General features: G+C 47.3%; 9 protein-coding genes across 9 annotated transcripts; 3 read left to right on the top strand and 6 right to left on the bottom strand.

The window, feature by feature from the left end:
* Positions 1-339: 339 nt before the first annotated feature.
* On the top strand, positions 340-1,764 carry N7483_006946 (uncharacterized protein; the record flags this gene model as incomplete). Its single annotated transcript, XM_057090383.1, has 1 exon — positions 340-1,764. One exon carries the CDS (start codon positions 340-342, stop codon positions 1,762-1,764), a length of 1,425 nt encoding a protein of 474 aa, XP_056945124.1.
* Positions 1,765-2,743: 979 nt separating this feature from the next.
* N7483_006947 (acyl--CoA ligase) lies at positions 2,744-4,563 on the bottom strand (the record flags this gene model as incomplete). Its single annotated transcript, XM_057090384.1, has 3 exons — positions 2,744-3,696; positions 3,753-4,388; positions 4,464-4,563. The coding sequence occupies 3 exons, from the start codon at positions 4,561-4,563 to the stop codon at positions 2,744-2,746; spliced, it is 1,689 nt and encodes a 562-aa protein (XP_056945125.1).
* A 1,048-nt stretch (positions 4,564-5,611) lies between these two features.
* Positions 5,612-6,618, bottom strand: N7483_006948 (40S ribosomal protein uS19; the record flags this gene model as incomplete). Its single annotated transcript, XM_057090385.1, has 5 exons — positions 5,612-5,681; positions 5,738-6,034; positions 6,246-6,303; positions 6,517-6,535; positions 6,601-6,618. The coding sequence occupies 5 exons, from the start codon at positions 6,616-6,618 to the stop codon at positions 5,612-5,614; spliced, it is 462 nt and encodes a 153-aa protein (XP_056945126.1).
* A 764-nt stretch (positions 6,619-7,382) lies between these two features.
* Positions 7,383-7,779, bottom strand: aspf8 (ribosomal protein P2; the record flags this gene model as incomplete). The annotated part of the gene is made up of 2 exons (XM_057090386.1): positions 7,383-7,553; positions 7,621-7,779. 2 exons carry the CDS (start codon positions 7,777-7,779, stop codon positions 7,383-7,385), a joined length of 330 nt encoding a protein of 109 aa, XP_056945127.1.
* A 668-nt stretch (positions 7,780-8,447) lies between these two features.
* On the top strand, positions 8,448-9,546 carry N7483_006950 (uncharacterized protein; the record flags this gene model as incomplete). The annotated part of the gene is made up of 2 exons (XM_057090387.1): positions 8,448-8,453; positions 8,509-9,546. The coding sequence occupies 2 exons, from the start codon at positions 8,448-8,450 to the stop codon at positions 9,544-9,546; spliced, it is 1,044 nt and encodes a 347-aa protein (XP_056945128.1).
* A 389-nt stretch (positions 9,547-9,935) lies between these two features.
* Positions 9,936-13,988, bottom strand: N7483_006951 (uncharacterized protein; the record flags this gene model as incomplete). The annotated part of the gene is made up of 2 exons (XM_057090388.1): positions 9,936-13,319; positions 13,377-13,988. 2 exons carry the CDS (start codon positions 13,986-13,988, stop codon positions 9,936-9,938), a joined length of 3,996 nt encoding a protein of 1,331 aa, XP_056945129.1.
* A 365-nt stretch (positions 13,989-14,353) lies between these two features.
* N7483_006952 (fungal specific transcription factor domain-containing protein) lies at positions 14,354-16,384 on the bottom strand (the record flags this gene model as incomplete). The annotated part of the gene is made up of 1 exon (XM_057090389.1): positions 14,354-16,384. One exon carries the CDS (start codon positions 16,382-16,384, stop codon positions 14,354-14,356), a length of 2,031 nt encoding a protein of 676 aa, XP_056945130.1.
* Positions 16,385-17,989: 1,605 nt separating this feature from the next.
* On the bottom strand, positions 17,990-19,192 carry N7483_006953 (alkene reductase; the record flags this gene model as incomplete). Its single annotated transcript, XM_057090390.1, has 1 exon — positions 17,990-19,192. The coding sequence occupies one exon, from the start codon at positions 19,190-19,192 to the stop codon at positions 17,990-17,992; it is 1,203 nt and encodes a 400-aa protein (XP_056945131.1).
* Positions 19,193-20,016: 824 nt separating this feature from the next.
* On the top strand, positions 20,017-20,787 carry N7483_006954 (class I glutamine amidotransferase-like protein; the record flags this gene model as incomplete). Its single annotated transcript, XM_057090391.1, has 2 exons — positions 20,017-20,608; positions 20,663-20,787. 2 exons carry the CDS (start codon positions 20,017-20,019, stop codon positions 20,785-20,787), a joined length of 717 nt encoding a protein of 238 aa, XP_056945132.1.
* Between the last annotated feature and the right edge of the window lie 1,051 nt (positions 20,788-21,838).

The following is a 21,838-nucleotide window of genomic DNA, read 5'->3' on the forward strand; positions in this document are numbered from 1 at the left end:
CTAGTAAATCGACACTGGAATAGAATCAGTATACCTTTTTTGTACGAACATCTCATCGTTCGCCTAAGAGAAGAAGCCAACGACACATGCCAGTGGCTTGCTCTACCATATGCCCGAACTATCCTCAAACACGTGAAACGACTGAGTATTGTGGTGGAAAACCGTGTTTCACCACGTATATATCGCGAAGAAATTCGTGCCAGAGTTTCCAGGAGAATTCGTCAATCATTCAAATGCCTTCCTCCGAGTCGTGATCACGGAGAAGAATTAGGGAATACGTTCATCCCCGTTGTTGGTGACTACGAATACTCCGGTAGAGATTGGACTCCCGTTCTCAATATGATTCGACAAATACCTTTATTGCGCAATGTCGATCTTTTTGTTCGAAAGGGGGGCCCGGTCGAGCTCTGTGAGACTATTTCGCAATATCATCCCACTTGTCGAGTTTCCATCTTCACCACTTGGCCTTCCGAGGGTAAATTTACCCCAGAATCGATCATTCAGAGGGCCTGGCTTCTCTCATCAATGCTATATGCCGTGCATGTTACCTGTCCCGAATTCCCGCATTCCAGAAATTTTATTGAACATCCCGATAGGGTCCTGCAGAGCATGATACTACTTGCGCCTCATATCAAGGAGCTTGCACTACAAAGGAGTCGGAATGGTTATAAACTTTCAGCTTGGCGCTTTAGCGAAGTAGTCAAGGTGGAGGGAACCACCAGTGAAAAGCCACCTGCCAAGCTTAAAACACTATCCTGGCCTCTTGATAGCGAAATTACAGCGGGGCAGTTCGAGGACTGGCAAATAATTACTGATTTTAGTCTACTAGAATCATGGACAGTCGGCTGTATTGGAGACTCGGCGCTGCTTCAGACTATCGTGGATATTCATCCTTTTCAGCGCTTAACAAGGCTCACACTTGCCTTATTTCCACCTCTTGGGGACCACGACAGCTTAGAATTCTGGCAGGCTGCAGATTCAATGTTCCAATCTCTGCCCTCAATAACATATCTTGCTCTCTTTGGCAAGTTTTTATCGACTTTTTTAGCCAATTCGGTTCTTCCTCGCCATGGATCAACTCTGCACGAGCTGAAATTACATGGGTATACCCAACGGGGTGACCAAGAACTTCAAAGGCTCCAAACAAGAGGACAAATTGGGCCTATATTCTCGACCCATGATATTCTGCAGCTAGCAGACAGGTGTTCATCTCTGCAGAAGCTTCTTATATGTGTACAACGATACCGGGGCCTCGAGACCGATATGTGGACTGCTCTAGGCCGATTTCCTCGACTGAAGGAACTCAATCTGCTGCTGAACTGTTTACCTCAAACGGATGCCAACAGGATGCCGATCCCACCCCGTGACTTGTCGGATTTTGAAATGAGCACATTGACTTTTCGTCCGATTGATAATATTGAATGTCGCAGATGGTTTATTCGGGATTGCATGATAAATTGCGCAATTGGCGAGAGTCTAGCGAAGGAATTCTTCACACGCATCCACGCATGTCAGCATGAAAAAAGCCTGATGAAGTTGGTTATTCACCCTCTAATTGGTCAATCAAACCAGTACTCTTGTTTCTCTCCAGGAGCAACACGTGCATTCATTGGTACTTACTTCTTCAATGAATTGGCGTTTATCTGGAAGGTTGAACGAGACTTTATGTCCGTGCTGCATGCGGAGTCCGAAAAGATCCCCACTAGCTCAATCTCTAAAGATCCATTCCCAGATGAGAAATTGGAAATCTTACAATCAATTTGAAACCAGGATCGGATACCAAGACTTCGACCTGGACATTACCATGTTGGAATGTCAGAGATGATTTGTTAATTGACAAACTAACTTCCAGCCTTGTCGCTGTTTGACTCTCAGCCTTGTGGGGCCCAGAATGCCAAGGAGGGATTTTGTGATAATCACCAAGTTTACTTAATGTAGTATAACATTCGAATGTGGATTTCATCATTCGAGAATAACGCGGCGCTTTTTGATCAGGTGAAACAGACTGTGCCCTCTGTGCCTAGTTCGAAAGAATGGATGAGTGCACTTAGAGCGCTGCAGCAAGATAGGAGCGGACAGCTTCACTGGCAACCGGTTACGCTGTTGGCTAGAAAGAGTGGCTAATACTATCTGTTGTCATGTTAAGGATTAGAAAGGCTAAGTGAATGGAGTCTAGCTCAGTGAGTTGCATATGTGGTTGACGGACTACAGCCGGCGTTATAGAATTTGAACATTTGAAGGTGCTCAGACCAATGAGGAAAATCAAACATTGAACCTTGGAAAGTGGTGGGTCTTGCCGGAAACCCCCAAATAGGTATAGCGTGTCTAAATTTGGAAATCGGAAATTATTCACGTGATCGAATTTACGCACAGGTAGCTCCACATTGGGAACATCAAGTCACGAGGAATCTTTAAATCGTAAGTTTTTCCGGTGTGTCGGGACTTCCCAATTCAGTATAGTGTACTGTTCTACTCCCGCCGCTTTAACACCATTGGTCGGGATTGAAATATATATCTTTACATCTCAGTGCTACTACATAGTATTCTAGGGTTACCTCCAGGGCTAGTAGCTACCACTGGCAGCACTTGCACATGTGAGTACCACATACCACTACTAATAATATATACTACACATGTGCACTAGCAGATTCTCAGATTCAATGCTCTAATTGTAAAGTGCTAACAAGTTGAATGCCAACTAAAAATACGCCCCAGTCTTTGTGTATAAAGTCTCAAAGTGAATTTACAGCTTGGCCCTGGGTCCCTTCAACTCATCCTTGAACCTCAGTTTTAGCATGCGACGGAGGATTTTTCCACTGGGATTCTTGGGAATTTCATCCACAAATCGTACACCTCCACGCAGACGTTTATGATGAGCGACCTTACAATCCAGCCACTGGATAATTTTGGCGGCCTCATCCTTCTCGTTCGAGCCAGAAGATTTGCTCTTCGCACTGCGAACAACACAAGCCATCGGTACCTCTGACCCGTGAGACTCACTTTCAATACCGATCACGGCCACATCATCAATAGCATCGTTATCAACCAGTAGGCCTTCCAGCTCGGCAGGAGGTACTTGGAAGCCCTTATACTTGATGAGTTCCTTCACACGATCTGTAATGAAGAAATTGCCCTTGGAGTCTTGGTACCCCACATCTCCAGTTCGGAACCAACCATCAGTAGACAGGCACTCCCTGGTAGCATCTGGGTTCTGGTGGTAACCCAGGAATACATTGGGACCACGGAGATAAAGCTCGCCAACCTCTCCGGTGGTAACTTCCTTCGACTCCGAGCCATCTTCAGGCATGGTCATATACTTTGCCTCCATGTTAGGCATCAGACGACCAACGGACCCAATGTGTTCACGCCAGTCCTCCCATCGCTGGGAGTGAGTGGTAGGACTGGTTTCGCTGAGACCATACCCTTGCTTGATACCCACTTTGATGCGCGAATATACACTCTCAACCAGCTCCTGAGTAAGTGGCGCCGCGCCAGAATTCATCATGCGCAAACTCGAAAGATCGTACTTATCGATCGCTGGGTGCTTTCCCAATAGTAACACAACTGGAGGTACAATATAACTGAATGTGACGCGGTACTCTTGAATATGCGCGCACCAGTTCTCAATATCGAACTTTGCCATGACAATCAGGTGATAACCCTTGTATAAGGCTTGAGTAATGAGACAGGTCAATCCTAAGGGGAAAAGTTAGTGAAATTCCAAGCACTGAAATAAAGGAAGTCAATCATACCATAGATGTGATAAAATGGTAAAAATGCCAAAATCCGATCCCCCTTCCCGTCAGGACCGCCATTCCACGACAGATTCCCTCCTTCCCCAAGGGCCTGCTGCAGTACATTGGCAATGATATTCCGATGCGATAGCATGACACCCTTAGGCACACCGGTAGTTCCGGAGGAGTAAACCAAAAACGCCAAGTCCGAGTCCGGTGTAACCTTCTGTTGACGATACCGGGTTGCCCGAGAGATATTCAACACGGAAGTGAAATGCTTGAACCGGGCCTGTGGATCGCGCTGGTCGCCCACCAGAATGATATGGTCATCAGGGATACCAGCTTTCTTAGCGGCTTCCTTAGCGACAGAAAGAACAGAGGGTTGAGTTGCAAGAAGCTTTGCTCCGGAGTTCTTCAGCTGGAAGGCTAGCTCGTCTGCAGTGTAGGCCGGATTCGCGGGGGAGACAATACCGCCCGCCCACAGTGTTCCCCACATCAGCACTGGGGTATCGATGGTGTTAGGGGTGAAGAGGGCGAGCACATCGCCCTTTTTCCAGTCATATATGGCCTTCAGACCCTTGCCAAATTCTAGCGAGCCATCTTTCAGGGTCTTGTAGGTATAATGGCGCTTTGTCTCGGCGTCTTGGTAAAGGACTGGTGGCAACGCAAGAAATGAGTAAGAATGGCTCCCGTAGGAATGTGAGAATGTGATGGAGATTGCTAACTTACTCTTATCATCTGGGAACGGCCTGTCCTTTCGTTCGAACAGGAACGTCCAGAGGTCGACATTGGGGATGTCGACCAGCGGATAATTGGAGGCAACCGGCATATTGCGGGGAAGAGACTCGAAGCCAAGCGTCGATCCGGGGTAAATGCGTCAGTGTGCTGTGCGACTATGGACTAGTTCTGCAGGAGTCGGAACGACCAATATATAGGTACAAATTTGCAAAGAGAGATTTTAGAGATATGTAAGAAGGAAGAATTAAGGCCGCTTTTCAATCCGCCCTTCTCGGTTCTGGGGGAGCGGGTTGCCTCGGTCCACTACTGGACTGGTTATCTATACCCGAAATGGCCTCCACTTGGTGCTAATAGTGCCGGGGTAAGATGAGGGGTCTGTGGGCTATTCGATGGGCTGAACTGAATATTTCCAAGTCAACAGGGAATAAAAAGTCCTAGGGGCTGACTGCATATGTGCTCGTATTGCTATTCATCACGACAAAATAGAGGTGATAAGACTTGTAGAGAAAATTTCTAAGTTTCCTCGGCGTTATCCGGCATTTTCTGATATATTGGGAGAGGAAGCTTTAATTATTGTCGATCAGTCTCACTTCTCCAAGCCAGATGGCAAGCAAGGGCCCCTCTTTCGATTTCTTAGTAGGAAAATCGTAAGTCTTGTCTCCTTTAAGACGTACTTGCACGGATGATTGCATATGTGCGATACCCCGTCTGTATACTCTGTATGTATATCATATCTATAATACCGAATACTGGTATGTACATTCAGATCGTGGCTGGTGTAGACATGGAATCAACCTCAAATGTTTTGATGCTTGCTATGGCTGTACTACGGTTGATCTTCTACGTCGTTGCAGGAATGAAAGTTATCATATCATGAATTTCATACCCTCTCCAGCAACATAAATGTAACTAGTAGAAGGGTATTCTTTTGCTTCGCCAAATTGACGGAAGCCGGAAGAGAGGTCAGAATCCTCAAAATTTTTATGCCGACAAGATCTTAAATTTAGCTGAAAACAGCTGACCCGGACTGGAAATACAATCTGAATAAAGGAACCCAGTTGATGGTGCTGGTTTCCATTTTTCGTTTTCCAGCACCTTCTCCACCACACGCCACTCCAAGGGGAATCGTTCGAAATCGTTTACTTCAGGGGAATGAAACGGGAAGAGTGGGTGGCACCGATACCGGGACGACCGTGCTTGACGGGCTTGCTGTTGGGTTGTTAGAACATATATCAAGACAGATCGACAAAAGTAGAAAAACGTACTAAGAGATGGAGAACTCAGCAAGGTAGTGGCCAACCATCTCAGGCTTGATCTCAACCTGGTTGAACTCCTTTCCAGAGTAGATGCCGATGACGGAACCAATCATCTCGGGGACAACGATCATGTCACGGAGGTGGGTCTTGACGAGGTCGGGCTTCTCGTTGGGCTTGGCCTCCTGCTTAGCCTTGCGGAGCTTCTTGATCAGACCCATGGGCTTGCGCTTAAGACCGCGGTTGAAGCGACGGCGAGCACGGGCGTGGACAACATCGCGGAGCTGCTCGGAGGAGAGGTCCAGGAGCCTAAAAGCTTGATGTTAGATTGCGGGTCTTAAAAAATTTCATCGGTAGAAAATTTGTGTTTGCTCGCGACATGATGGTCTGAGAACGAGGTTCAAAGAAAGAGCCGGTATGATCGGTCATAATATCCATGCTCCTTTTATATGATACACAAGTTCGAGATGCACGTCGCGAGTGGGGGTGGCGGATGGTTGAAGTTGAAGGGTGAACGTACTGGTCGAGGTCAATACCGCGGTAAGAGAACTTGCGGAACTGTCTTCTCTTCTTGATCTCTGTTGTGCGAATTCCTGTCAGCGGCCTGGGCATTCGGTCGTGGTGTATAATATCGTCTTTTCCCCCTTCGTTCCATGCGATGTCGAAATTTCATTCCCACGGGCTCTTCGATATGAGATGTTGTCGTTCCTCCACTCAGTTCCCAACAGTTTCGCTCCACCACTTGACGATATTCGGAAATAGACAGGGGAAAGGGTTGACTCAAGACGTACCGGCAGCCTCCTCGGCGTTCTAATTTATGAGTTAGTAAAGATCATTCTGGGGCGCAAGACGTATATGACAAGATGGGGACTCACGTATTCGATGTCAGCCATTTTAGCGGTTATTTCCTTGGAGGTCGCTTTTCGAACGGTCACGAAAAGCGAAGGAAGATAGGTTGTCGGGATTGTCGTGTCGCTAGAGCGATCTCGCCTACACTGAAACTGGTGAGGTGGGCAGGGACTCGCCTAAGCGACGGGTAGGTTAAGCCCTAACATACTAGTCCGAAATAGGTAATATACATTACGGTTGTAAATAACGGGTCACAAAAATACCATCACTTGATATGTACATTTTATTCGCCGATTTACAGTGCTAAATCTGTTGTGCCTTGAGCATGCAAGTTGTCGTATTTAAGTTACACAATCATGATGGGTCCAGTTCTGCATGGATGCGGGAAATGGGGTCGATACATCTTGATATAAAGTTGATGATCTTTATTCAAGATTACGCATTTCACATTCATTAAAATGTATATGCGGAGTAGGTTGGCTCAACTGTGGTGAAATATTCGCAATTGCAAGATGGGCACTCGGGGTCCATACGTCACTGCGCATCTAAATACAAGGGACATTTGAAGCACGCGGTGCATGATATCTTACAGACTACAAGATAGAACAGTAGTGGAGGATAGATTCTCTGGATTGGCTAGTAGAAGCTCTTTCGAACTTAGATATGAAAAATTCGTAACTGCGTCAAAACAGCCTGAACGATGCACACTTGAGATACCAGTTGGCGAAACTCCTTCCCGAACTGACTAGACCATCCAGATGTCTGTTCCTCCAAGCCGTTACTTTTGAGGTCGTGAGGTGGAATGCATTTAGTCGAAGAGACCGAATCCCATGTCGTCGTCAGACTCCTCCTTCTCCTCCTCCTTAGCGGCCTCGGGGGCAGCCTCGGCGGCGGCACCACCAGCAGCGGGGGCAGCGGCAGCGGCACCAGCACCACCGGAGGGAACGGAGGCCAGCTTGGCGGAACCCTCAGCGATCAGCTGTAGTTGAAAAGTTAGTCGACTATTCTGTTCGATTGCGCATTCAAGAATTTTCGAGATCACTCACCTCCTGGAGGCTCTTGCCCTGGAGCTCAGCGACGAGCTTGTCGAGGCGGTCGGAGTCGACATCGATACCGACGGAGGACAGGACCTCCTTGACGTCGGAAGCGGCAGGGGACTCGTTGCCAGCGAGGGCGAGGAGCAAGTAAGCGGCGAGGTACTTCATTTTGAATGGACTGTGTGCGAATTCAATGTCAGTGGATTTGGTTGCGAATATGCGAAAATTGGGTGAATAACGACTGGTGATCGTAGAATAACGGTGGGAGAGAGGTGATGGGTGACTGACGTTTCTTTTGAAGAACAGGAGAAACAATCGATTTAACCGCGAGTTTGGGCGGAGACTGCAACGTCGAGTTCGGGTTGGAGATGGTTAAGAAATCTGATGCCAAATTCGTGGGAAAAGTGCGTTGCGGCTCCGTGTGGCGGTGCTACCGCCCGGCAGAAAACCAACTAAGCGAGTGTGGCGCAAACAAAAGCACGTGACTCAAACGTCGTCGACAGTGAATGTTGGGCGTGGCTTCTTTCCCCGCTCATTCACTGGGATCGTCATTGTCTATATAAAGCCGTCAGGAATCTCTACGAGCGGCTTCGACTCTTCCTGCACCATCTCTCGCTCCTGCGTTTCCGAAACTTCTTTTTTTCTGTCTTTTAGTGGCGCGCATTTTCGGCTTCTCCGAGCGGAGATCCATTTCTATGGTCTCGCGTTCGGAGTCATGAAGCTTTCTACTTCGTCATACTGATTGATCATTGTCGAAGCACTTGCTTTTCTACTCGCCCTACTTAAACATCCACGACCACATACTTTCGTATTGTTATTGCTTTGAGCCTGCCAAGATGAGTGTATGTCTATACTTTTCTTTGTTCTTTCGAGTCTATCTACTGACAGCCGGCATAGTTCCTCGACTCGGTTCTCTCTTCGCTGCAGACCGGCAAGGCTAGCCCACTTCCCATCTCTCAGCCTCCTGCCGCTCCTGCTGTCTCTGCTACCAATCGCGATGGACGCCAGCCCGCTTTGAACGCAAATAACAATGGAGGAATCAAGCGCAAGGCCGAAGACCAACTGACTGGCCCTACTCGCCCTGCAGGCCCAGGATCTGCTAAGTCACCTGGTTCTCGACCTGTGACTACCGCCGCTCCTGTCAAGACCGCAAGCAAGCCGGTTTCCACCACGAACAAAGTTCCATCCAAGCCTGCCTCAAAGCTCGGCACAGCTGGCACCACCGTCGCTAAGAAAATTGCACCCAACAAGCCTGCTCCACCCAAGGCTACTAAAACTGCGGCCCCAGCGGCTCCAACCAAGGCCCCGCCCAAGGGTTCATTCGCCGACCTCATGGCACAGGCTAAGGCCATGCAGGACAAAGCCCCAAAGGTGGGCGTCCTTCAACACCATCAGACCGAACCGAAGGCCCGAAACAGTCACCGCGAGTTCAAACAGCGCCTCAAGGACGCTAAGAAGCTCGGTCGTGCTGAGACTCGTGGCAAGAAAGTTTCTCCGAAGCCATCAGTTCGCGAGCGACGCCGTACGCGTACGCCAGAGTTCCCCTCCCGCAAGTCATCCCCCGAGAGCCTGTCTTACAAAGGCACCGCCAAGCCAACCCAGACTCCCGAGCCACCAGCCTACCGTGGAACTGCAGGCCTGCCTGGAAAGACCGGTGGCAACGATCGTCGCCAGCATGGGAAGCACCGCAAGAACGAGTATCTCGGTACTGACGAGGAGGATGAAGGCGAGGACTACGGTTATGACGATGGCTTTTACTCCGACGTCTCGTCGGACATGGAGGCTGGCTTTAACGATGTTGAGGACGAAGATCGTTTTGCCTTGAAGAATGCTCGCAAGGAGGATGAAGAAGAGCTGCGCCAGGAGATGGCTGCCAAGCAGGAGAAGATGGAGCGCCAGAAACGACTGGCTGCTCTTGCTTCGCGCAAGCGTTAAAGTCGATGGCTTTCTTACTGATTTCTACACTCTTCCACTGTTTGATCTTTGGTTGATCAATTCTTTACTATTTTTCTTTTGTCTGGGACGGGTCTTTTGCGGAGCATTCTGAGCGTTTCGAGGTGTTTATACTAGATGGTGAACTTTTTCAGTATTCTGAACACAATCCATAGCGGGCGTCCTAGCAATACCAATCTGATATTCAAATTTCGGTCTGTTCAATTCGATATGGTACGATCTTCGTAGAATTAGAGAAAACATTGGTCTCTAGAGCTCTTGACACTGTGCAGGGTCCATGAATAACAATGAGAGTGCTGGGAAACTGCCAAGGCTTCTTCCAAGGTTGTATTGCAGTCTGCTCTGCTCTTTGTCTTTCATTCACATTGAGCCTACATACTCCTTCTTCTATCCGTAGGGGCGTTCAACTGAGCCACCGAAACGTCAACGCCTCGAATACCTGATAGATGTGGAATCTCATATTCTGCCTCTTCAGCCATCAACTCCAACATGGCACGATCTCCCTCTTCTATGAGGCTATAGTCAGCTCCACAGAGCAAAAGCAGTCCAGCAACTTCATTGAGCATCCGTTGCTTCAATGTAAGACCGGGCTTCCCGTGGCGATTTTTGAGATTCTCTCTGCGGAATTGACCAATTGCGATTCCTAGGGGAGTGTCCCCCATATTATCCACAGCATTGATGTCTGCCCCATTTTCAATGAGAATTTTGGCTGTGGAATACCGGCCTTCACGTGCAGCATGAGAAAGAGGAGTGGAGAGAGATTTGTCTCGGCTTTCGAGGTCAGCATGCCGACTGATGAGCAGTTGAACGATCTCATTATGGCCTTCCTCCACAGCTAGAGACAACGCAGACTTGCCATCCCAATCTTTATGCTCAATATTAGTCCCTGCTTTAAGCAAAAGCTCCAAGATGGCTCTTGGAAATATTGTTTTCTTTCCGCCTGTGGACCCTTTGCATGCGACTAGAAGAGCAGTTCGGTGTCGATAATCCTCCACTTCTGTATCAGCACCATGCTCTATGAGAGCTGCGGCCATGTCATAGTAGGGTTGCTCCTCAAATTCAAATACCTGCGAACGAGCACAATGGAATAATGCGTTTCTTCCATCGCAATCCACAATGTTGACATCAGCTCCAGCATTGAGTAAAGCCTGAAATGCACGAGGCCACACTCCAAGTACCGTATGTATCAGTGGCGTGTTTCCGGAGAAATCTTGATGATTCAACTCTGCGCCGTAACTCAAAAGGTAGTTGATGATCTCCTCATTATTTGTTGAACCAGCATGGAATAAGATAGTCCAGCCACTATTGTCTTGACTTTCCAGGCCTGCGCCTTTATCAAGAAACGCTTTGATAGTTCGGATACTTGGTCCTTGCAAGCTGCGCAAACAAGAGACTAAAGGTGAGTACCCGGAATTCAATTCCGTAGTTTGCATATCTGCACCACAGTCGAGGAGATATTCAACTGTCTCTGCACCTAATGGCGATCTAGCTGCAGCTGCAAGAGGCGTGGTACCCATCTCATTCGGCACTCCTAGATCCGCTCCATACTCAATGAGAACCTTTACTGTTTCTGTATGTCCATTCTGCGCGGCTAAGAATAATGCAGTTCTGCCCTCGTCGTCTTTCGCATTCATTGTGGCTCCACCACTAGCTCTACTCTTCCTCTTATTTGGACTTTCTCCAAGTGAGTCTAAGAGAGTCTTTGCTAGAGTATGCAACCCAAAACCGGAGAGAACCATCAAAGGCGTGCGGCTCTCCCAATAGGCAAACCCATCAATTTCAAGCATTGGTCTCAAAACAGAGACCCAGGCCTCGAAACCTGATGATCGGGAATCACACAGCGAAAAGACAAGACTCGTCAATTCTGAGTCGCACTTATATTGAGCTTGACGAACATGGGCATGCCAGCATGTTGCAGCATACCAAAGAAGCTGGTGCGTATTCATGAGCTCATCCGCTTCGAGATCAGCGCTACTCATTGTCTCTTCAAATTCCGTGAAACATAGATACGCAACACATATTTCAGCCATAACAAGATGACCTTCCACCGGATTCAATGAATGTTTCCAAGAGTCAGATTTGATAGTCTTCTCGCTGAGCAGGAATTCTTTGGCTGTCTGATGAATCAAGTAAATATGATCATCGACAATATTGATAAAAAGGCCACAGAGGTTCCGGACCACAGTCGCAAACGTGGATTTCTTCTCCAGATCGAGATCATCGTAAGAACGACTGTCGCGCTCAATAGCCAGAGCTATACGCATTTCTCTCAAGCTCAACGGACGCGTCGCAGAGACGATGACAAAAAGCAGCTTTCGAGTTCTTTCAGTATCCGTACTTTTATCCAAGATTGCGTTGTATGTCTTTTCCAAGGAATCAGGAATCAAAGCGGTAATCTGACGAATTGTTTTCGTTTTGAGAGAAAGCTCTTCTTGAATGAACTCGAATATCAGCTTGAGCCAGAGGTATGTCCTATGCGGAATACTGAGAAGTTGTTCCAACAAAAGTGCCTCTTCCTTCTGGCTTAGTTCAATCATTCTGCCAATCTCAGGCACCTGTCTTTCGATGACAAGATCAATCTCATCGCTGATCGCATCGGACTCCTTCTCGCCCTCGAGGCGAATCATGTTAGAAGACTGGATCATTGTACGGAAAGACCGCTCGATATCGAAATATGGCCTGCTTGTCACAAGAAACTTGATCTTTCCATCACCGAGTGTCTGGTTTTCAAAGATATGGGACAAGTTATCAAGTAATTGACGTCGATTGGTCTTCTCGCATTCATCCAAAGCGTCGATGATATAAATGACTTCATTCGCAGCCGGATCCATCGAGGCCTGGATCAGAATATCCCATAGCTTGGACGTGATTTCAGACAATTTCTTTCCTTCCTTGGAAAAGTCAGGTAATGCATGTTTAATGAGCCAAGGTTTTTGTCCAAACAACTGATGCAAAAAAGCGCAAAGAGCTGAAGTCAGGCTCTTCTGTACATCATTGTCATCTTTGAAGAAAAAATAACATGTGGTTCGAGAATCAGTCGGTCTAAGCTCGTTCTCAACCAAGGACTTTGCCAGCACAGATTTTCCACATCCGGGATCTGCAGATACCCAAAGCAAGCTCTTTTGTTTGGTGATATCCTTCCAGTCTAGGAAATCTTGGTGCTGAAGGAACCATTGGCAAGTATTCGGTACTCTGGCTGGATTTCGATCTTTCAACATTGCATAATCTGTCGTTCGAAGAAGTTCCAAGACTTGGCGTTCAGTGTCACTGTGACGAAACTCTTCCGCTTGCTTCTTGATGCCTTTCGTCTCAGCCAAAATCTCTTCTTGCATCTTATCCCAACGACTCAGATCAGTAAGAATATCTTCAACACGACGATTCTGAGCTTCAATTGTTGACTCCAGCGAATGGAATCGGCTTCGCTGGTCCTTCGCGTCGAGGAGACGCATAACCTTCTCACAGTCCGCCTCTGCCATCTTAATTTTATCAAGAATGCTCTTCCAGTTATCTGCCGTGATTATGCTTCTAGCAATCTGCAGAGCGGTGTTCCGATTAAACTGGCATGCTGCACGTGCTTCATACTCCAAAACCTGTCGGTATAGATTCACGATTGATCTTTCCAGCGATTGACTGGTAGTTTCCTGCTCATCCTTCAAGTACAGTCTCTCAACTTCTGTAAAGCGCCTTACGAGCTCCGAAATGGTTTTCAGTCCAGCCAGTGCATCATCCCGCTGAGTCGTGTCATTAACTAAGAGCTAAAAAGGTATTAGAGGGGGGTTCCTTCTCCAGTTACTACAGATAGCAAGACCTACCGGAAGCAGAACACAGATACCAGCCCACGGTAGCCCGACATGAACAGGATCAATACTGGCAGCTGAGGATACAAAGTCCTTGGCGACCATGATTATTTTCACGATCTGGTCAACCTTCTCTCGGACTTCAATATCTGTCTTTCCAATGCTGAGTCGCCATTTGCGATCGTTCATTTGTGCGATTTTCTTGTCGACCAGGGCGGCCATCCTCTGTTGGCGGTCTTGGCCACTCGCATGTACATGGCCGCTATTGGAGTCATCTTCCGAGTCGACGACACGCTCAAAAGAAGCCACTAAATCAGGCTCATCCTTGCGAAGTTCCTCAAACGCTTGCTCCCATAGTGATCCATCTGCGGCATGGTGAGCATCTAGGTAGTCCCCAAATGACTGGAATGGTATCCTAGCTGTTTGGCCTTTCTTCTCTAAGGGGTTATCCTGACTCGGAGTCTTATTTTCTGTGAGGTCTGCAGGTGTGGTTGAAGAGGGTGCTGGTTGATACCCCGCTCCAGCCGCACTATCAGTAGATGTGTGAGTAGGAGGTGTGTCCGTACGTTGTTTTTCAACCGAGCTCTCTATTCTTGTCTTATTTTTTCGCCAGAAACGAACCGGCATTTCTGAAAGTCGATATATGAAGGCTAATTCAACTGCGTATTGAGAGGCAAGGTTCGACTTTCGTTTCTCTTGTGGTGCCTTTGCAGGTTCATCCCAACGCTGACCGGCGCTAACGGCCCATCAGCAAAAGCCACATTTCCCTTATGGGAAGTATCCATGAATGAAACCCTGGAAGCCGAGTGCCTTTATCTACCCAACTCTCATACCAAAACTGGGTTATGTATGAAAGAAGGAAAGGAGGAAATTTTTACTCTGTAGATTTCTCTTCTCTAGGTAGTAATAGTTGTTCATTCCTTCAGACCTGATGGGATTCAAGTTGAAGTTATATTGAATCTCCAATGTATCCAAATTAGACTGCGAGTAATTCAAAAGGTACCTAAACTAGGGCCCTGCATATTCCATGATTCACCTTCCAATGTCGGTAACAAATTATCCAAATCAATCCACTGCTCAATTGAATACGCCATCTGGAACATATCTTGCATCGGCATCATGAGAGAGCTATCGAGCTCTGAGGACCCACCCATGAGATTATCAAGCCATTCAGTACCAGCTGCTGGCTTGATCATTCCATCCGTGTGCATTTCTTGCTCGGTCCCAGCTTCCTGTAGCGTAGGGTGAATGTCTGAATGATACTGTTGCAGGAAGTTGATCTTGGGACCAAGGTTTCGTAGGATTGTTGCTGCACTGTTCGCGACAGAGAATTTTTCTCCGAAAATCTCGCAAACAGCGATGGACAGTTCAATCGCTTGAATCGCTTTAGGAGCTAAGACCCCGCGGGGGTAAGCCAGTACGAAACCGACAACAGTCATGGATGCATTCCACTGCCATTGAAAAGCCTCGTGCCAGCCAGTAAGAATGGTTGTTGAAGATAGCGTTTGATGTATTATGTTAATGAGTGCCATTGCATGAAGAGCACATTTAGTGGCCATGTTTTCAGTTATACTCATGGTAGGTCCGGGGGTGAAGGATATGAAAGGTCGGTGGATGTTGATCGATAGGGTGTGGTATATCAATTCCAAGTTAAGACGCTGGCGCTGGAGCCAGATCGGTGCAAATGGCTCGATATTGAGTTTGGTTCCATCTGTAGAGAAGGGCGTTCCGTTCTCCTTTCGATCTGTCTTGAGAGCGTTGGGTACTTCGTCTACCCACTGGTATAGGCTTCCCGCGTGAGCCTGTACAAACTCGGCGTGTGATTCCAACAACTGGGGGTGGTCCCAAATGACCTGACCTTGAGTCAGATTGAGATCCCTCTCATAGAACTTTTCGTGTATCTCCCGCGCAAGAATGAAAATTTTCGAGCTGTAGAGATGAAAACTGAGCCAGGTTTTGCTATCGCCCAAATGAGCGAAATGAGATCCGGAATCTTTGGAAGTCTCAGGTTGATCATCAGGAAGCTCAGGCTCGGTGGCAGAACGAGAAAGAAGAAAGGGACGACCAAGTTTCATTCCAACCTTCGCGTCAAGCTCATAAAGAGCCCACCATACGCGGTTCCTTAGCTCACGTTGCGGTGCTGGTAAAGTAGGCGAAGGGGTGACATGAAGGCCAATGGCATAAGCTGCTCTCGCGGCAAGAGCAGCCATGGTAGCTGACATGTTCTGAAATGAGCCGTTGCACAGGTATATACAGCACAGCATGAGAGTCTGTACAGTCGATATGGTAGGGCTTTCAAGCTGATAAATAACTATCTGATGGCAACGTCGGAAGTACCAGCATCCAGCGACACTGGGATCCCCGTCGATTATGGACTTTTGTTGCTGGGGGTCCAGCTGGGAAACACCATGTTGCATGCAAATAGCTACCATAATATCGACAAGCGCACATGATTTCCTTTTTTGCTCTGATGCGGCCCAAAGTGACTGATAATGAGCCTTGAATTCCGCTTCATTCACTATGGGGAATAGGCATGTGTGGTAGGACTTCCAGAATAAATCGAGAAAGTATTCTTCTTGAGTTGGGCTGAGAAATTCTCCAGCTGTGAAAGGGTTCTCTTCGGAAAGGGCGGCTTGCTGAGCCGAGACCTCTTCCTGACTTCCATCCATTGTACCATTTAATAATGTACTCGCAGTGGCATGGAGAACCATTTGGTTTGACATCTGGGTCTGTTGGAGAATAGCACCCAGATAGCTATTCATGCGCCCAATGAAATAAAATAGTGATGAGGGTCCATACCAGGAGGTGTTTGGGGAGCGAGCAGTACCGATCTGGATTCCCTCCCAGGGAGACCCTTGGTCAGAATATCCTATCTTTTGTGAAATGGTCATCTCTGGCGATGAATGAGTCGTCCGGCTAGATGACCACTCCAAGCCCGGTACAGAGGTTTGACCAGGTGAGTCGGTCGTTCGTATTGTGTTGGTCCTTGTGTTGGTCCTTGTGTTGGTCCTTGTGCTGGTCATCGAGTTCCCTGGGTATTGTGATTTGTACCAGAGCAGTTCATCTTCAACGCTTTTAATGTGACTTTTCAATCTTTCTACCTCTCTATGACCCTATCATTAGATGAGGAACCTATCGAGATCACAGCAGCATTCCGTACCTCATTGTTTCGGTTGATGGTCTGGATTCAGTTGATCCATTTGGTCCAGTTTGTACGCAAGGCTCATCTCTTCGGCGGCAAGCTTTACATGGACGTTCATTATCGCACTTGGCTCTCCTTGCTCGGCATCCATCACAAGCGCGTCCGACCTGCTTTCTCATGGGTTTCACGATGCCTGCATCTGCGATGGTTGTCCTTGAGTTTCCCGTATGGTCATGCATATCTGTGCATTTATACCGATTCGAGGGACTCGCACCAGTTCATGAGGGTGAAGGGTGGTGTGGGGGAGAGATTTGTCAGATTCCAGATTACAAGGTTCCGCGGTGGAAATCCCCAATCCCGCCTCGATGTTGTTATTCTCAACAATATTCAACTTATAAGGCCCGCAGAAACCGACATAGAAAATCATTTTTGAATTAGCCTGGCAACATTTGGAGGCTATGATTTAATTCTCTCCAATTCTATAGCGTGTGTAGGTAGTGTCGGGTCACCAGTTGACTATGTTACGGCCTACAAGGGCGGAGTAGATAAGCCTAATTAGGATAGGGGCGTTCATTTAACAAGACTCGGTTAAATTGATACAGATCAGAGACTAAAAATTAGAGGGTTCCAGGCATGTCTGTTATTTGTTTATTTTTTCTATTTTTATAATCTAACATTTAAAAGTTACGGGCAAATTGGCGAAATAAAATTTTTAACCCTGGAAGTGCACATAGGTGTGGGTTATAGAAGTCTTCCTCAAAATTGGTCAACTGGTGATGGGTGCCTGTAAACTCTGGCGTTGATACTGTTTCTCAGTTATAGGGGTAAATTTGGGAGTCCAGATAACCATCCACATCCCAGTAGCTCAGCGGGCTATCGTGTCTATCCCGATGTGATTTGACACTATGATACTATAAGTCTAGAATGCTGGGACTGAGGGTTGCTCAGTAGCATCAGCGAGTGTGAGACTTGCCTAAGTGGAACACCACCGTGAGAAAGCATGCAACGGACTATGTGAAAGACTTCTGCGGAGCTTTTTTCTTTTTGCTCTTTCTTTTGATATTACTTTTATATTTTTATCTATTTTATTGGATTTGTTATGATTTTCTGAAAGTTGAGGCTGTCATCACCTTGCTCATTTTGATGCCTCACTTGGCGAAATCTAGAAGTCCCCGGTTCGATCCCTGCTCCCACCTTTCTTTTTTTTACCTTAGATCCTTTTGATACCTTCCAAAGTTATTGACTTGAGGCACTCCCATCTAGCTCAATATACCACTAGTAAGTGAGAGCCAGTTATTTCCATATGACCAAGTGTTGAAAATACATGCCCAGGCCAATTGTTTCCCCCCTTTTATACTGGAAGGAAGAGATACTGTCTTTCAATGTGACTTTAATTCAAATTTTGTTGGTCTTCTAAACGTAAATAAAAAGTTATGACACAAGGCTAACACAACAGAAACATCTCAGGCTTTAATGCACGATAAGTCTATAACCCTCCAAGTTCCTTACTCTCCTCTGCAGTCATGGGGTGCACAGCTTGCGGGTATTTGTCCAAAAATTCCTGACTGAATGGATAGTCATTATAGCCCACCCACTCCTTGCGGCTATAGAAGGTTGGCCTGTTATATGGTGCCAGGGGAATGCCATTCTGGACCTTGAAAACCAAGTCGGGGTTGGAGATGAAATGGCGACCGAAAGCAACCATAACTTCCCACTTCTTATACCTCTCCTCGACTGCCCAAGCCGCAGAATCTGGTCGGTAACCACCTGCCACGATAACAGGCGACAAATTGTCCCATGCCTCAAGAATGAAATCCAGAGTCTTTCCCTCGTGGACCTGCTTCTGATTCCAGATCAAGGCACCTGGATCACCAGTAGCCTCGACAAGTGAGAGATAAGCGAATTTCACGTTCATGTTCTTCAATTCAGAGATGAGATATGTGTATAGCTCCACATAATCGGACTTTTCGGAACCCTGGAATCCAGCATATGGAGAAAATCGAATAGCCACTTTTCCAGCGCCAATAGCTCCAACCACAGCCTTGACTACTTCGAGGGTAAGACGAGATCGATTCTCAATAGATCCACCCCATTTATCGGTACGCTGATTGACACTGGCAGTCAGGAACTGATCAAGAAGATAGCCGTGTGCAGAGTGGATCTCCACACCATCCGCACCCGCCAAAACAGCCCGTTTCGCAGTCTCGGCAAAGTTTTCAATTGTCTCCAAGATCTCGGCTTCAGTCATTGCTCGGGGTACATTTTCGGATCCCTTCATTGGCACAGCACTGCTAGATCTATAAGGGAAACCTCGAGTAGCCAGTAAATCGGGGTTGGAGGCTCGACCCATAGCCCAAATTTGCTGGAAGAAGATTGACTTGTTCGCGTGAACTGCGGAGTAAATTTTGCGCCATCCTTCAACCTGCTTCTCGCTGACTAGACCGGGGTTGTTTGCGTTGCCTTCTTCGCCGTGTGAAATTGAGGTGGCTTCGGAGATGACGAGCGTTCCGGGTGTGGAGCCTCGGTCGGCATAGTACTTCTCCATCAGTGGCAGCGGAACATGATTGTCATCATTGCGCAGGCGGGTTAAGGGTGCAAAGACAACACGGTGCTGAAGAGTGGAATCGCCGATAGTCAGTGGGTTGAAAAGTCGGGATTCCGAAGGGGTGTATTCTGCAATTGAACCCATGGTGGCTGATTCAAGTTATGTAGTAGACTCGAGTGCAGATGGTGGTAGTAATTGATCGAGTGTTTTGAATATAGTAGGTAGTATAATATATTTTGTGTTCAAGTTGCTTCGAATTCGAACTTGATCTTGGTAGCTGACACTGATCTGGGTTTAGGTGCTTGGAATCTTCAGAACTTCATGGACACAAGAAGATCTATTTGTATTAGCATCAAGTGGGTCAATTTATTATACACAATGCCAATTTTCACATCATTGACAAATCCACATTTGAACATGTTTAGCATCAAAAAGAATCAGTCGATCTACTCACGGAGTTTCGGAGTCGCGTTCTTTAAATGTTAGATAACGATAACATGATTGGTTGATGGCCAGACAGACCCCACCGCTCCGTAACTCCGTCATCACGTTATACGGACTCACGGAGTCAAGGAATCGAGGAGTGGAGGACCGCTGATCCAGGCCCTTTCAGGGTCCTTATCTCCGTATGCATAATGGACGGAGTCTAGGTGCTGACATCTGAACTCAGTGATCCTGAATATTATCAATCTACCATCTTCTTCTCCAGAAATCCGTATGCAGTAAGCCGGAGCAGATTCCGGATCCGAATCAGCCACTCATGCTAAGTGCAGATACGAGATTATTTTATCATGACTGCTATGGCGGGGAAGAATATAAAAGGTCGTGATGCCTCTGATTGATTCAACATCCAAAGCAACAACAGAACAACAAAACATCCAAAGATCCAAAGATCCAAAGATCAGCCTACGAATCCCCTCTTCAACTCGAAGTTCAAGCTTACTATCAACGCACCAACATCTTACAAAATGCCTGCCCGTCGAGCTCTCATCTCCATCACTTCGGCCAGTGCCGCCCTCTTCAATGGAAAGGAAACCACTGGTCTTTTCATCAGTGAGGCTCTCCACCCGTACAAGGTCCTCGTAGCCGCCGGCTTCGAAGTAGACCTCTCCTCCGAGACAGGCAGTTACACACCCGACTGGCTCTCCCAGCAGCCCGACTTCCTGAACGGCGAGGATCTGGAGATCTGGAATGACACGAACAGCGACTTCCGCCAGAAACTCGACAACATGGTCAAGGCTGCTGATCTGGATGCCTCGAAATATGGCCTGTTTTATGCCTCTGCTGGCCACGCCGCACTGATCGATTACCCCACTGCCAGCGCGTTGCAGAATATCGCCGAGCAAGTCTGGGCGAATGGCGGAGTCGTGGCTTCTGTTTGCCATGGTCCTGCCATCTTTGCCAACATCAAAGATCTTGCTACGGGCGAGCCGATTATCAAGGGACGACAGCTTACTGGGTTTACTACCGAGGCGGAGAATACGATGGGTATCATGGGTGAATTGAGAGCCCTGGATACTGAGATGGTGGAGGAGCTTTCCCAGCGGCTGGGTGCGACTTGTAAGTGACTAATCCATTTTCCTTCTTAAGAATTGGAGCTGACGATGGATATAGATGTACGCTCAGATGGTATTTGGGATGACTTCCACGTTGTTGATGGTCGATTGGTGACTGGTCAAAACCCTGCCAGTGCTGCTTCTACAGCCGTTGCCGCTGTTGAAGTATTTGAGACACTTTAAATGGGCCAACGGAAGATCGATAGTGATAGTTAACCAGGCAGAGAATCTAATTAATGATTTTAATCATTGTTTATGTAATAGTTCAAGCTAACTATAAACTTGGAAGTACCGAACCGATATGAGCCTCAAGAACATACTCCATATATTGGTCTGTAATAGGTAATGATATTCAAACATGCGACTTAGAACTTGAATATCTGCCCATGAATCTCCACAGCGCGCGTACCTGACCATCAAGTTCAAAGTGGCCCCAGACGGAATTCGGAATACTTTACACCCTCGTTTATACTAGCTTCATTGGGTACCTAGGTATTCCCGATGACTCTCGTATAGACGAGGATACTTCATATGTCTAAGCACTAAGTTAGTGCTGAGGAACTACTATTCCATAGCTGTACATGTGTTCCTTGGAATGTTCTTTGACTCGTACGATCGAAATTACCCAATATAACAAGCTTTCGACCCCGTGGGCCCTTTCTCGACGTTCAGCCCTGGAGATCCGCTTGAGCTGCGCACGTGGGATGAAGTGAACGTCTAGAAGAACTTGGAGTAACATAAATCCACGCTAAATAGGGCAAATTCGAATTGTCCGATTGGTCCTTTGAACCAAACGACTCGGGGGCCGGCTCAAACGTGCCGAATTGGCGAGTATTTCTTAGCCTTTTTAGCGTTAATATGTAGTCCCGTGGTGGCTTGAAATTCTTTGGTGTGGATGGAGATACTTCCCGGATATGAACGGGCGGCCTACTCCGATCGAAGGGAAAAAAGCAAAAACAAGCAATTTGAGAGATTCGATGCAGGCGAACAAGGGAGAGGGGGACGGTTGGTTACGCCTTGCAATGTATACATGTACCAGAAGTGGGCTGTTAGCCGGGGCATCTGGACGCTTAACCATACATAAGCCTCCGCCCAACTCCACATTTACCAGCCACCCGCCAATTGAACTGGAATTATTTCTAACCCCCACCTCAAGTGGACTTTAGCGTGAGACAAGTTAAAAACGTGCCGTGAATCTGATGTTTTAATTCGTTCATACTATCTGTATCTCCCC

The sequence above is a fragment of the Penicillium malachiteum genome (assembly GCF_028827825.1).
Source record: "Penicillium malachiteum strain IBT 17515 chromosome Unknown utg000003l:1.0-4950554.0:1.0-4952489.0, whole genome shotgun sequence".
In the NCBI taxonomy this organism is placed as follows: domain Eukaryota; kingdom Fungi; phylum Ascomycota; class Eurotiomycetes; order Eurotiales; family Aspergillaceae; genus Penicillium; species Penicillium malachiteum.